Source organism: Phascolarctos cinereus, unplaced genomic scaffold (genome assembly GCF_003287225.1).
Source record: "Phascolarctos cinereus isolate Bilbo 61053 unplaced genomic scaffold, phaCin_HiC Scaffold_9;HRSCAF=440, whole genome shotgun sequence".
Taxonomy (NCBI): Eukaryota; Metazoa; Chordata; class Mammalia; order Diprotodontia; family Phascolarctidae; genus Phascolarctos; species Phascolarctos cinereus.
The window spans coordinates 115,480,172-115,494,361 of record NW_027556402.1 but is presented as its reverse complement, the minus strand read 5'-3'; the positions used below and the strand labels follow the sequence as shown (position 1 = coordinate 115,494,361).

The 14,190-nt window shown below is 38.7% G+C and overlaps 1 protein-coding gene across 6 annotated transcripts in view; it reads left to right on the top strand.

Annotated features, from left to right (window-relative positions):
* The window catches only part of IL15 (interleukin 15), a 401,163-nt gene extending 396,493 nt beyond the window's left edge, over positions 1 to 4,670 (top strand). For all 6 annotated transcript variants that reach the window (XM_020989847.2, XM_078148945.1, XM_020989845.2 and 3 more), the window contains 2 exons: positions 264 to 401; positions 2,780 to 4,670. In XM_020989847.2, coding sequence (XP_020845506.1) covers positions 264 to 401; positions 2,780 to 2,890 — 249 coding nt within the window. In that variant the 3' untranslated portion in view covers positions 2,891 to 4,670. The remainder of the gene's footprint in view (positions 1 to 263; positions 402 to 2,779) is intronic.
* Positions 4,671 to 14,190: the final 9,520 nt, after the last annotated feature.

The following is a 14,190-nucleotide window of genomic DNA, read 5'->3' as shown; positions in this document are numbered from 1 at the left end:
TGTTTCCCATGTACCACCATATGGCTGTCCTAGATTAGGGATTTTTCTGAATGTAGGTTTTTCTTTTGTTTTCTATCAGAGTAACAACTCTCTAAGCTATCTGCTGCATAGATGTAACTAACATCTTGGAACATGACATTTCCTTAGCAAAAGTTTGGACAGAATGAGTTTTTGGTCCAAAATTTAAAATATGAAATAATCAAAATTTTTTTAAAAAAGCAATGAATTCTTATAAAACAGCTCTTTTTCAATTCTCCTTGTAGCCAAGTTGTAAAATCACCGCGATGAGGTGCTTCCTTCTGGAGCTTCGTGTGATTTCCTATGAATGCAATAATACCAGGCTCACTGAAACAGTAGAAAATGTCATCGTCATTGCCAATACCACATTATCATCAGACAGGGTGAGCTTTCTTTGTACTGCTAAAATAAAAATATGATATAGCTTTGGTTTTGTTTGTTTTTATTTTTTAGTATTTATTGATATATTTTGTTTTTACATCACCTGCATTTCCCCCTTTATTTCTATTCTTCTGTCCCTCTCAGAGAGCAACCCTTTATAACAAATTAAAAAAACAAAAAGGAAGGACAGAAAAAAAATCAGCAAAACCAAAAACACATTGAAAAAAATCTGATGTCATATTCCATATTCCGTATCTGTGGACCCCTACCTCTGCAAAGAAGCAGGAACTAAGGAGCTTCTTAAACCCTTTTGGTTAGACTGCTTAGGAGAGAGCCTGATCCAGGCAAGGTGATCAGGAGCCTTCCCAGAACGAGCCAAGAGCTCAAGGAGATTGGCCACAGTTAGGAGACATCAATCACTAACTCTAATCTGATTTAATGGAATCTATTCCAGTTTACTCACACTTCCTAGATCATATTCATTGTGTTTAAGAAAGACTGAGTAGACACTTTCCAGACATCATTTGAAAACAGATTATGGGCTGCATTCACTTTTTAGACAAGCCTCACTCAATTTGAAGGAAAAAAAATATGAACATAAAATTGGACCATTCAATATAAGCTTTTATTAAGCACTTAGTATGTTCCATTCCCTGTGCTATAGATACAAAGAATGAGACATAACCCCTGATCTCAAGAAATTTACATATGAGGATAATTAATAAACTTACCAATTCTACTTTGCTCTAGAACAGGAACTCCCAACCTTATTTAGCCTACTGCCCCCTTTTAAAAAAATTAGTGCCCTCCAGGAAATTTTTAACCCTTTAACTTTTTTTTTAAAATTTGCATCATTTCAAAAAATATTTTTAAAAATGACACATCTTAAATTTAATAATTTATTGTAAATATGTATTTTTTTCTTGCATTGAAATTTTGATGACACAATAGTCATGTAATTGTATAGCATATAGTATCGTATCGTAAGCAAGTCATAACATGCATGCTGGACTTCTGACAATGCATGACATTTGTTTGTTAAGACCTGTTGGCAGACTGGTCCGCTGATTGGTTATGACTTGCATTTTGTGGGTTTATTTGGGAAATAATGTAATCACTACGACTTATACTCAGTTACACACTGATGAAACGTACAAATGGTTTTTCAAATTTTTCTTATCTTTTCTTATGCTTCCACCACCCCTTTATTTTTATTTAACACCCTCCAATTGCACAAGAGGCTACTACTCCCCCCCTTCATTGTTCCAGCACCCCCCAGGGGGCTGTATTGCCCACTTTGAGAACTTCTGCCTAGAATAATTCATGGAATTATAGAACTGGACTTGACTTCAGAAGTCATTCAGTCCAACACCCCCATTTTATAAATAAGGAAATTGAAACCTAAAAAGCTTTAAACTGAATTCAACGATCACCAAGTAAGTACCTTGCTCTGTGTTGACAGAAAAAGTAAACAGGACCTGCCCTTGAGGAACTTCATTTCTGAGTAGGGCAATATATGACATGTACACAGATAAATATAAATTATTGTGCGTTAATACAGAACTTTGAAGAGCAGAAAAGCTCTGACAAAGAGAGGTTGAAGGGATGGATCGGGAAGACTTCTTTGTCCTTTGAAGAAACAGAGAGCTCAAAAAGACAGAGCCTTCCAGACAGTTAAATCTTGTTTCAAATGCTTTCCATTAAATTAATAGCTTCTTGAGGGTAGAGACTGTATTGTTTTTTATTTTGTATCTCAACTGTCTGAAGCAGGAGTGGGGAATGTGCGGCCTGGAGGCCACATGTTGGACTTTTAGGTGCTCGGATGCAGCCTTTTGACTGAGTCCAAGTTGCACAGAACAAGTCGTTTTGTTAAGGGGATTTGTTCTGTGAAGTTTGGATTCAGTCCACACTTGAGGACCTAGAGGGCCACATGTGGCCTTGAGCCCTTGTTTCCCCAGCCCTGGCCTAAACAGTGAAACACTTCAGCTTTTTATTGTTTTTTTTTTTTCCAGATTTGCTTCTGAATCAGCACAGAAGACAACAGTTTAAAGTTCTAAAGGTTGAACCTAGATTTAATCACATGTAGCCAAGTTGCTATAGAAATAATTTCAATTTTTCAATCAATAGAGAACTTTTTGTTCGAGAACATTCATTTCATGGGGTTAACTTGGATAATTATTTTTTTTTTTGGTTACAACCTTTATCAATAGTAAAGGAAAAACAAACCCCCCTAATCACTTTCTCTGAAAGCTCTACCCAGGAAGCTCATGGGCATCTCGGGTTCTTGGCACAGTGTTCAGTTGATATGATACTACCAGGAAAGGGGATGGAGCCTTGCCTTGCTATAGTCATTTTTCTTTTGTGTCTTCTCTTTTGGCAGAACATCGCAGAATCAGGATGCAAAGAATGTGAGGAACTGGAGGAAAAAAATGTTGGAGAATTTTTACGGAGCTTCATACACATAGTCCAGTCATTTATTGGCACATCCTAATGTTATTTACTGCCTCTTCATTGCTTCTGTCAGTGAAAACTTTCTGTATGAACTTCTGGGGCAAGGACTCATCTCCACCAGCCACCAGAATTTGTCTCTCTTTTGAGATGATGATCAAGACTATGGAATTAATTCACATCACAGAACAAAGACAGAAAAGGAACCAAGTGTTTTGTGACCTCTTGTCATTTTGTTTTTAATTTATTATTGAAACTCTCCTAAATGATATGGGATGGGAAACCAAGGCCTTTTTGCCCTGAATTAGGTCTTACATTTAAAGAACAGATGTATTTGAACAAGATCTTTAGAAAGAGACAAAATAGGGACAGCTAGGTGGTACAATAGACAGAGTAGCATCACCAGAGTCAGAAGGATCTGGGTTCAAATCCGGCCTCAGGCACTTACTAGCTGTGTGACCCTGGGCAAGTCACTTAACCCTGAATGTCTCCAATAAAATTTTTTAAAAGTGAAATAAAATAAGATAGCAGCAAGGTACTACGGAAGGAGTGCTGAATTTTGGAGGGAGATAACATGAAATCAGCCTCTTAGTACCTGTGTGACTTGCAGCACATCACCTAACCTTTCTGGGTTGTTTCTGTTTCCTCAATTGTAAAAGGAGGGTGTTAGACAAGATGATGTCAGCTAGCATTCATACAGAACTTTAAAGTTTGCGAAGTGCTTTACAAGTGCCATCTCATTTTATCCCTCAACAACCCTGGGAGGTCGATGCCATTATTATCCACCTTTTACAAATGAGAAAACTGAGGGAGACAAGTTAAATGATTTGCCAAGAGGTACGCAGCTACGAAGGAAAAGCCCAGATTTGAATGCTCTCAAAGGTCCAATCCGTCTCCATGATTCTATGAGATGAAAAACTATATTTTATGTATAGTTTTATATATATATATATGTGTGTGTGTGTGTGTGTATATATATATATATATATATATATATATATATATATATATATATATATATATATATATATATATATATATATATATATATATGTATAGTCCACATACAAAATGGTTTTTCAAAAATGAAGGCTACTTCAGGATTGTTGAGACATAGTGCATAGGAGGCATCCTGTAGGTTTTTCACCATCTATTGATGACAATAAAATATTCATAAAATTGTCCTACATGAAATATAACCTGTTTCCCCAACTATAAAGTAGGTATAAAGTAGCACCCACCTCCCAGGGTTGCTTTATTTGGCACTCAGCACGTTGCCAGGCACACAGTAGATGCTCTATAAATGCTAGCTGTTATTATCATCATTGTTAGCCTCCATCCTCAACACTGCCTCACCATGACATGTGTCAAAATGGTTTTACCACACTCATCACAGAAGGTTTCTAAATAGCCCAGGTCGTTCAAGTTGGCAAAGAGTCAAGACCATACCAGAGATGTAGGAGGGGAGAGCATGATGCTGTTTTCCCAAACTAGGGACTTCAGGCGAAAGGTAAGGACAAACCAAAATCAGTGAAAAAGGCGATGTGGTGCATACACTGGCTTTGGAGTCAGAAGACACAGGTTCAAATCTGCCCTCTCCTAGGTCAGCCTCTCTGGGCATCTGTTTTCCTAGCTGTCAAAGGAGAGTGTTGGAGCAGATGGCCTCTGAGGGCCCTTTCAGCTCTGAATCTATGATGTTAGGAAGAAAATTACGGGTTGTAGTATTGTTTATTTTTTGCATTTTTCAATGTACATAGCACATAACTCAGGTTACAAAGTACTCACAGTGTTCACATTGTATTAAAGAAAATATTTTGATTGTTTTTTCTATTCTACAATCTTTAATAGTTGAAGGAAAAATAAGTCACTACAGAGTGTTTGGAACATGTGTTCTCAGGGATGTGTTGATTTTTATTTTAATGGAACATGAATGGATCTCACCGTTATGCTTTGTACATGTGTACACACACACACACACAAAATGTTTTCTTCGTTCCCCTCCCCAAAGTGTCCTCCTACCTGCAATTGGCTCACCTCCCTGGGTTTATAACCGTCTTCAGTGTGTATTTTAGAGAATTGGGCCCAGTGAGATAGATTTGATATTATGTCTGTCACTCTTGAGTAATGAGCCTTATTTCCAAAGTATACTCAGTGGTATCATCATGGCCTGAAAGAAGGAACATAACGCTCTCAGCACCAGATGGTAGTAGGTGAGCACTAGGGGAAAATAGGCCTAGGGAGAACTAACAATGATCTCACTGGTAAAACGTTGATTGTGTGTGTTGAATTTATGCACAACTGTGGAGGGCCAGGTTGTAAGAGAGCTAGCCTTGGTGACAGGAAGACCTGGGTTCTGCTCAGATCTTTGACTACTGATGCTTTCACTCCGCAGGCAACCCTAGTACTCCATGAAGCCACTTGCCCAGTGTTGTTATTATATAGGTAGTAAGTGTAAAAGGTGAGATTAGAAACCAGGGTCTTTGATTTCATCAAGTCCTCTGTATCATCCTATCTTCACACATACTATAATATATATATAATATATATATATATATACACACACATACATACATATACATATACATATATATACATGCATATACCTATACATACATATATATGTATATATGTGTATATATATATATATATGTATATATATCTATACACGTATACATATGTATATATACACACACACATTATACACACACACAACATATATATATATATACATACATACATACACATAAATGTATTTGCATATGTGTAAATAAGGTTTTATATAAGGGACTTTCACACTTTGTAGGATCATAAATTTGGAGCGGGGAGGACTTTAAAGTCCATTGAATCTAATCCCCTTATTTTACAGGTGAGGATATTGTGCACAAATGGGTCATAGGACTTACAGAGATATGGAGGTGTTCTGGAATCAGAGGACGGAGTTCAAGTTCTGCCTCTGGGCCAAGTCACTTAACCTGCCAGGGATCTCAGTTTCCTCAGTTGTAAAATAAGTAGCAAGAGAAAGAAGGATTGGAGAGGGCTGGATAGCTGGCCTAGGTTTATGGTCCTAAATGAATGGAGGCAGGATTTGAAACTTGGTCCTTCTGACTAAGTTCAATCAATGCCCTCTTCTTTACGTTGTGCTACCTCTTAATGTTAAACACTTAAGCTCAGTTCAGTAAATATGAAGCATAAGTTTGTATCTTACTGTAGTTCTCTCTTTTAAATGACAATGATTCAGTTATGAGTTCTTTCAAAAAAAAATCTTGGATGCAGAGTTTCACACATGCAAACCATATCTCCATCCATACACACAGAGAGTTTAACATTGTATGTTAAACATTTAGACTTGTCTCGCCATCTCGCCTTCTCAAGACACACTGTGTTCTGATGGATAGAATGTTCCACCTGGAGTCAGAATGTTCTCTGATGCTTACTAGCTGTGTGGCCACAGATGAGTCATGACTACTCTGAGGCCTAAATTTTCATATCTTTAACATGGAGATAATAAATGGCAATGTATGCAAAGTACTTTGCAAACCGTAAAGTGCCATATAAATGTCAGTATCATTAGCATCATCTCAGAAAAAATACATTTGGTTTCCATCTCACCTTTCCCCTGAAAAGTTGAAAGCATTTTACATAGAATATAAATAAAACATTAATCTCTATGTCCATGGTCTCTGAAAGGACAGTGGACCGAATGAGAATAAGGCAATGGGATCAGTTATTAATGCCAATAAGACTCTGTGCTGAGGCAGGAAATGCTGAAGGTCCTCATGGGAAGAAACCTTGTGATCTCCGGTCACTGATATGGAGAAAGGGCCATCTGGAAGGGTGTGGCACTGGTGATTACTGGCAGAATTAGTGTAAAATTAGCCCAGTGGTTTTATTATTATTTTTATTATTATTGGGCAGCTAAGTGGTGCATGGTATAGAGTGTTGGGCCTGGAGTCAGGAAGATTTATCTTCCTGAGTTCAAATCTGACCTCAGACATTTACTAGCTATGTGACCTTGGGCAAGTCACTTAATCCTGTTTGCCTGAGTTTCCTCATCTGTAAAATGAACTAGAGAAGGAAATGGAAAACCACTCCAGTATCTCCACCAAGAAAACCTCAAATGGCATCATGAAAAGTTGGAGACGTCTGAAACAACTGAATGACAAAAATTATTATCGTTAACAATAATGTTAGCTAGCATTTGTATACCACTTTAAATTTTGCAAAGCACTTTATATACATTATCCCATTTGATTCTCACAACAACCTTGTGAGGTAGGGGTTATTTTTATGTTTTTTTGTTGGTTTTTTTACAAATGAGGAAACTGAGAGCGGGAGAGGGTAAGCAACTTGCCAAGGCTTAAACAGTGAACATTTGAGACAAGATGCATCTGTCTGTTTCGGTCCATTTTAAAAAAATACCGGAAGGATTTCTAAAATCATCTTAGTCTTGACAAATGGTCATAAGAGGCAGTTTTTAGAAGAAGAAATCTAAGCTAACCAAAGCCTGCAAAATGCTCTAGATCACTAATAATTAGAGAAATGCAAATTTAAACAACTCTAAGGTACCACCTCACAGCCTTTAGATTAGCTAAGTTAACAAATAAGGAAAATGACAAATACTGGAGGGGCTGTTGGAAAACAGAGACATTAATGCACCATTGATGGTATGTGAATTGTTTCAACAAAAGCAACTTGGAACTAACAATAATAAAAATATTTCACATTTATATAGCACCCAAAAAGGAGGCAGGTACTTTTATTACCCTCACTTTACAGAAGAGGGAACTGAAGCAAAAAGGAGGTTTAGTGATTTGCCAAGGGTCACACAGCTAGTGAGTGAGGTCAGATTTGAATTCCTGTCTTTCTAAATTCAGGCCCAGCACTCTAGCTAGGGAACCACTTAATTGCCTATGACCCGAAAGCTATTAAACTGTGCATGCTCTTTGACTTTATGATACTGCTACTAGGTCTATACCCCAAAGAGATCAAAGAAAAATTATAATGACCCATATGCAGAAAAACATTTATAGCAGCACTTTTTGTGGTGTCAAAGAACTGGAAACTGAGGAGTGCTGTATCTGGGGAATGGCTGAACAAGTTATCATATTTAAATATGATGGAATATTATTGTGCCATAAGAAATGATGAGCAGGATGGCTTCAAAGGGAAAAAAAACTGGAAAGACATATAAACTGATGCAAAGTGAAGTGAGCAGAACCAGGAGATCATTGTACACAGTAACAGCAGATGATCAACAGTCAAAGACTTAGCTCCTCTGATCAAGACAATGATCCAAGACCCATGGTAAAAATGCTCTCCCCCTCCAGAGAGAGAAATGATGAATTCTGAGCACAAGTGAAACTTACTTTTTTACTTTCTTTTTCTTGTGTTTTTTTTTAACATGGGCAATATGGAAATGTTTTGCATGATGTCTCATGTAATTAATATCACATTGCTTGTCTTCTCAATGGGTGGGGGAGGGGCTGGAGGAAGAGAAATAACTTGGAACATAAAATGTAAAAAAAAAAGTTAAAAATAAATATATTTTTAAAAAAATGATGAAGCAAATGGTTTCAGAGAAACCTGGGGAAACTTACATGAGTAGATGCAAAGTGAAGTGAGCAGAACAATTTGTACTATAACAACAATATTGCAAAGATGAACAACTTTAAAAGACTGAAGCATTTTTTAAACATGGCTAATGAAATAATTAATTTTACTTGATTATATTTGTAATGGGTTTTATTTTTCTTGCTTTTTCAATGCATGGGGAAATGGGAGGGGGAGGGAATTTGAAAGTGAAAATAAAATTGAGCTTATAAAAGGAAGAAAGGAAAGTTACCAATAGAAAAATTTGATTGAAGAGGGTGAAAGGAAGGCTAGAGACAAGCATTTGTTAAGCACCTACTACATGCTGAGGGCTACATCAAAATACTCCAGAAGTATTGTCCCATTTGATACTCATAGCAACCCTGGAAGATAGGCACTATTATTTTCCCATTTTATAGGTGAAGAAACAAGCAAATAGAGGTTAAATGCCTTGTCCAGGATCACACAGCTAGTAAGTGTCAGAGACTTTGAACTCCAGTCTTTCTAACTCTAGGCCCAGCACTCTACCCACTCCGTTACCTAGCTGTCTGTAGTATGGCATGTGTAGCCTAGTAGAGCCCTGACTTTGGAGTTGAGAAGATGATATTTATTAGATTTGTCACCCTCAACAAATCACTTGTCCTCTCTAAACCTAGGTTTCCTTATCTCTAAAATGAGGTGGTTGGACTTGATGATTTCTGGGGCCCTGACCAATTCTAAATCAAAAATTCTTTAAGTCTATGATATTAAAGAAACGTTTATTGACTATTATATGACAAGCCCTTTGCTAGGTGCTGAGGTGACAAAGACAAAGACAAAAACAAAAACAAATCCTGATCTTCAAGGGCTTTACTTTCTATTGGTAGAAGCTCTCAAAGAAGCATGTAAGATACCTCTTCCTATAAATTGTTATTCAGTTGTTTCAGCTGCATCCCATTCTTTGTGACCCCATTTTGGGGTTTTCTTGGCAAAGAGACTGGAGTGGTTTGCCATTTCCTTCTGCAGCTCATTTTACAGAAGAGGAAACTGAGGCAAACAGGGTGAAGTGACTTGCCCAGGGTCACACAGCTAGTGTCTGAAACTACATTTGAACTAGGGTCTTCCTGACTCTAGGCCTGGCACTCTATCCATTGTGCCACCTAGCTATCCTTTCCTATAAATTAACAATCTTCGTAGAATCTAATCTGGGAAAAACCTTAAAAATCATTCTTTTTAGCCCTCCCATTTTGCAGGTGACAAAACAGATCAAGAAACATGAAATCACCTGCCCAAGGTCACATAAGTATTCACTAGCAACTGTGGATTAAAACCTGAGTTTTTTAACACTGACTCCAGGGCTCAGTCTAGGTATATGAAACATGTTTTGGGTTGGCATGCGGTGAGGTGATTTCAGTATCTACTCATTAACCCCATCTTCAGTACTTCTAGAGATCTGAGATTTTAGACTGTGGGCATACAGAGAATACAACACTTCCATAATTGCTGGTCTTCATGCAAAATTGGGGTGATATTTTCTTACGAGCTACCTGACAGATATTTTGACCTTCAAATGAACTCATGTATCAGCAACACTTTGTAAACCTCAAAGCCCTAAAGAAATATAAGCTATCTTTAAAAAGTTTAATCTGACAGAATTGTAGGATTTGAAACTATAAGTCAGTTATGTGATATATTGAGAATGATATAAAACTGCTAGGATCTTTGAAGGAAGAGAGTAAGAAAGTAATAATAATTTTGAAATATTGAAGAGGTTAGAGAGCCTGGCAGTCAGACAGTTACTATAATTTCAGAAACCCAGCTGTACAGAATAACAGAGGTATGACTCAGTTAATCAACTTTCAGTATTTAAAAAAAAAAACCCAAGCCCTTTATTTGCCCACAAGCTCATAATGAGTTAACAATTGGATCTGGCAACCAAGCATGCTAAGGTGATCTTAAACTATGTTAACAGCCAAGAGGGAGGTGGGTAAAAGTTTTATTGTACTCTGAAGTACTAGAGCCACATTGAAAATATTGTGCATATTCCTGGGAATTATGTTTCTGGAGACATGTTGACAAACTAGAATATGTCTTGGGTGGGGCATCTTACATGATGAGCAGAGGAGAGAAGATGTTATATAAAGATTGGTTGAATTAATCCATCAATGACTCAAGAAGCACTGTGTGCCAGGCATTGAAGGGAATGGGTGATACTTTGTCTGGAAAAGAGCACCTTTGGGTGGGGTGGGGCAGGGACACCATAGCTGGCTGTGAATATGTAAAATTCTAGCCCAAGGTTGCTAGTTCTGCTTGACACCAATTATAGGGTGACAGATTTGGGCTTCAAACAGCTTTCACATAATTAGAAAATCCTAAAATAAAACAAATTGCTTGATAAGTTAGCATGACAGTGCTGCTCCCCCAATTTTCACTTGCTTTCATAGGCTGGGCCCACAGAAGCTTGCTCCTTCTCCTACTCTCCTGAGGGTTCTAGGAATAACCCTGAGGGATTGAGTTTCTAGTACTGTCACTCATAAGCCCCTATCGGGATGCTTACTATTGATAGTAAGCAAGGTATGCACTAAGATGTTATAGCAAGAAGAGTTGGCACAAAAACATTCCTTCCCCTCCAAACCAGGTGCATACTCTCACCTTGCACACAGGATCCAAGATCCCTAGGGGAATGGGTTCATATCTGAAGTGCAATGGTAATGAAGCATACATACTGAGAACACACGTGGCAGAGGGGTATCTCTCATCACCTAGTCCTAGAAGTCATTTTCTCCCTTTTTGACATCCTCAGGAAGTCTGATGCTGGACTTAGTGTCAGTGATAGATGAGTCACTCCTCCAGGCTGGTTTCTTGAAGGGCATGACATCTTTGCTATAGGGGTCAGTTTGCTGCTGAGCTGTACCCTTCACCTGGTGCCCTGCGATCTGCAATGTGCTGCTTGGACACATTTACCTCAAAATATTTGCTTATCAATAATCAGAAAAAATAGGTACAAAGTCAGGGGCCACCATATGGTCAGAGCCTCCTGACGGGTGAGACACAGACACCCTTCTCTTTCTTTGCCCCAAGGTCATTAGTCCTAGACAGGAGGGGAGAGATCCGAGCTACAGGTATAGCTCTCCTTTTCTCGGGAAACCTCCCTTTCTTCCACTTAGGCAACAGGGTAGAAAAAGCTCTGGGCTTGGAGTGAAGAAGACCTGAATTGAAATCCTGCCTCAGGCACTTACTAAGTGTAAGTTTGGGCAAATCATGAAGTGATTCTTAGTCTCAATTTCCTCATCTTTAAAATGGGAGAGTGGGACTTGCTGGCCACTAAGGTGTTTTCTAGTTCTAAATCATTGATGCTATGTTTACCTTCACTGCTTATGGTGGCATGTGTTGCCTTCCACGGGTTCAGTTTCTCCAATAACATGACCAATGCAAGTGACAGGAAGAAGGTGAAAGAAAGAGAGAGAGACAGAGATAGAGATAGAGAGAGGCAGAGACAGAAAAACAGAGAGAACAGTGGTAGGAGGGAAGGGAGGGAGGGAGGAAGGGAGAGAGACAGAGACAGAGAGAGAGACAGAGAGACAGAATCAGAGAGAGACAGAGAGAAACAGACAGAGAGAAGAGTAGTAGGAGGAAAGGAAGGGAGGGAGGCAGGCATGGAGAGACAGAGAGACACAGAGAGGTATGCAGGCAGAAGGGAGGAAACTGTCCCCCCAACTCCTCTCAAGAGTGATCCTGGACCTGGGGTCCTTCAGTGACAGAATGGTTTACCAGTCAGCTTAGCCTACTACCATTCTGGTATTATTCTAATATCCATCTAATCATCCATCTTCTCTCTATCTCTCTCCAAATACACATACACACACACACACACACACACACACACACACACACACACACAATGTGTGTATATATGTATATATATATGTATGCATACACACACACACATATATATATATATTTATACATATATACACATATATATTGTGTGTATATGTTTTATAGAAGCCTCCCAAAAGCTTGTTCTTCTGTTAAGGTTTAGGGGCTTAAGGGTACTGGGACCCCAAAATCATGACACATGGGTCCTGTCCAAAAGAATTCAACCCAAGCCTTCTTTCAGCCAAAGACAAGGTTTATTAGAACATCTGCCATATTGACCAGACTCTTAAGGAGTCTAAACATTAGTGAACAGTGGCTTAGATTTTAAGAATTTGAGCACCTTCATGGAGACAAGATGGACCTTATATACAGAAAGACTGTGGGAGGGATATAGGAGTAGCCAAGTAGTTTGTGGTGACTGGAGGAAGGGTCTAAGGAGGATCTGGAGGGGAGAGGCCAGTAAGCTGGGGTGAACAGAAAGCCATGGACCAGGGCCACATGGCCAAGGGAGAATGGAGTCTAGATAGGATTAAGGGTGGGAAGTGGCCATTGGCAATTGGGAGGTAACAGAACAGAATTGGGAGATTGGGTTTAGCCACAGCCAAAGGCCAGTTGATGGGATTATAGCCTCAGGTGAACTCCAGAGATTTAGCCAGATAGGAAAGGCCAGGGTTTTTCCTTTTAGGGGTCTAGATCCCATCCCCATCACTTCTTAACTAGTTATAAGATGCTTCCTGTGTGGTGTCATCTGCCTTTCATCCAATGACCAAAAGTCCCATGATCCTTTCAAATTGATTAAAAATGTGTCCAAACATTGAGATGGGACTATAGAAAAATTCCTTAATACTAAATTTACTCTGCTGATGGGCTGATTAATTGGGATGGGACTAGAACCCCACTCTTAACATCTGTTGCTGGAGGTATTATAGTAAGGTTGGATGGCCATTTGTTGGGAATATTGCAGAGATTTGTATGAGGTGGACTTAGAGGTCATTTTTAACTCTAGGATTCTACGATGCTAATTAAGAGACAACCATCAATCAATTAATCAACACTGTCAACATTCAATCAACATTCACTGTCTCAGCTAAATATGAAGTATTCACTTGAGTGTACAAAAAAAAATCTATAATCCCTTCCCTCTAGAAATTTATATTTTATCAGGGGACATGAAGTAAAATAATAATGATAATAATAAGCATGAACAAAATGAATACCCAGTAATTTGTGGGGGACGGCACTCATAGGTGAGAGTAGTCAGGAAAGGCTTCATGTAAGAGGTTTTGCTTGAACTGAATTTTGGAGGAAACAAGAGACTCCAAGAGGCAGAGATGAGGAAGAAGAACATTACCCATATGGAGACAGCTTGTGAAAAGACACGGTAATGGGAGATGAATTATCAATCACCAGGAACAGAAAGAAGGCTACTTCAGCTATACCACTAGTCCAAGATGGAGAGGAATGAATAATAATATACTTTCTAAAGTGTTGAAAAGTAGGTTGAATCCAGGTTGTAAAGGGCTTTAAAAGCCAAATAGAGGAGTTTGTACTTACCTCTAGAGGCAACAGGGAGCCATTGGAGATTACTGAGCAGAATAGTGACATGGTCAGAAAAGAAAACATTTTGGCCACTGTGTGGAGAAGGGATTGGAGTGAGGAGAGACTTGAAGTAAGGAGGACCTTTAGTGGGCCATTGCAATCATCCAGGTAAGAGGTGATAAGGTCCTGACCTAGGGTGGTGACTATAAAATTGAAGTGAAGGGAACATCTGGAAAAGATGTAGTAAAGGTAGAAACAAGAAGTTCAATTGAATATATTGGGTAAGGGGGAGTGAGGAGTCAAAGATAACTTTAAGGTCATGGACCTGGGTGACTAGAAGAATGGGTGGGCCACTTT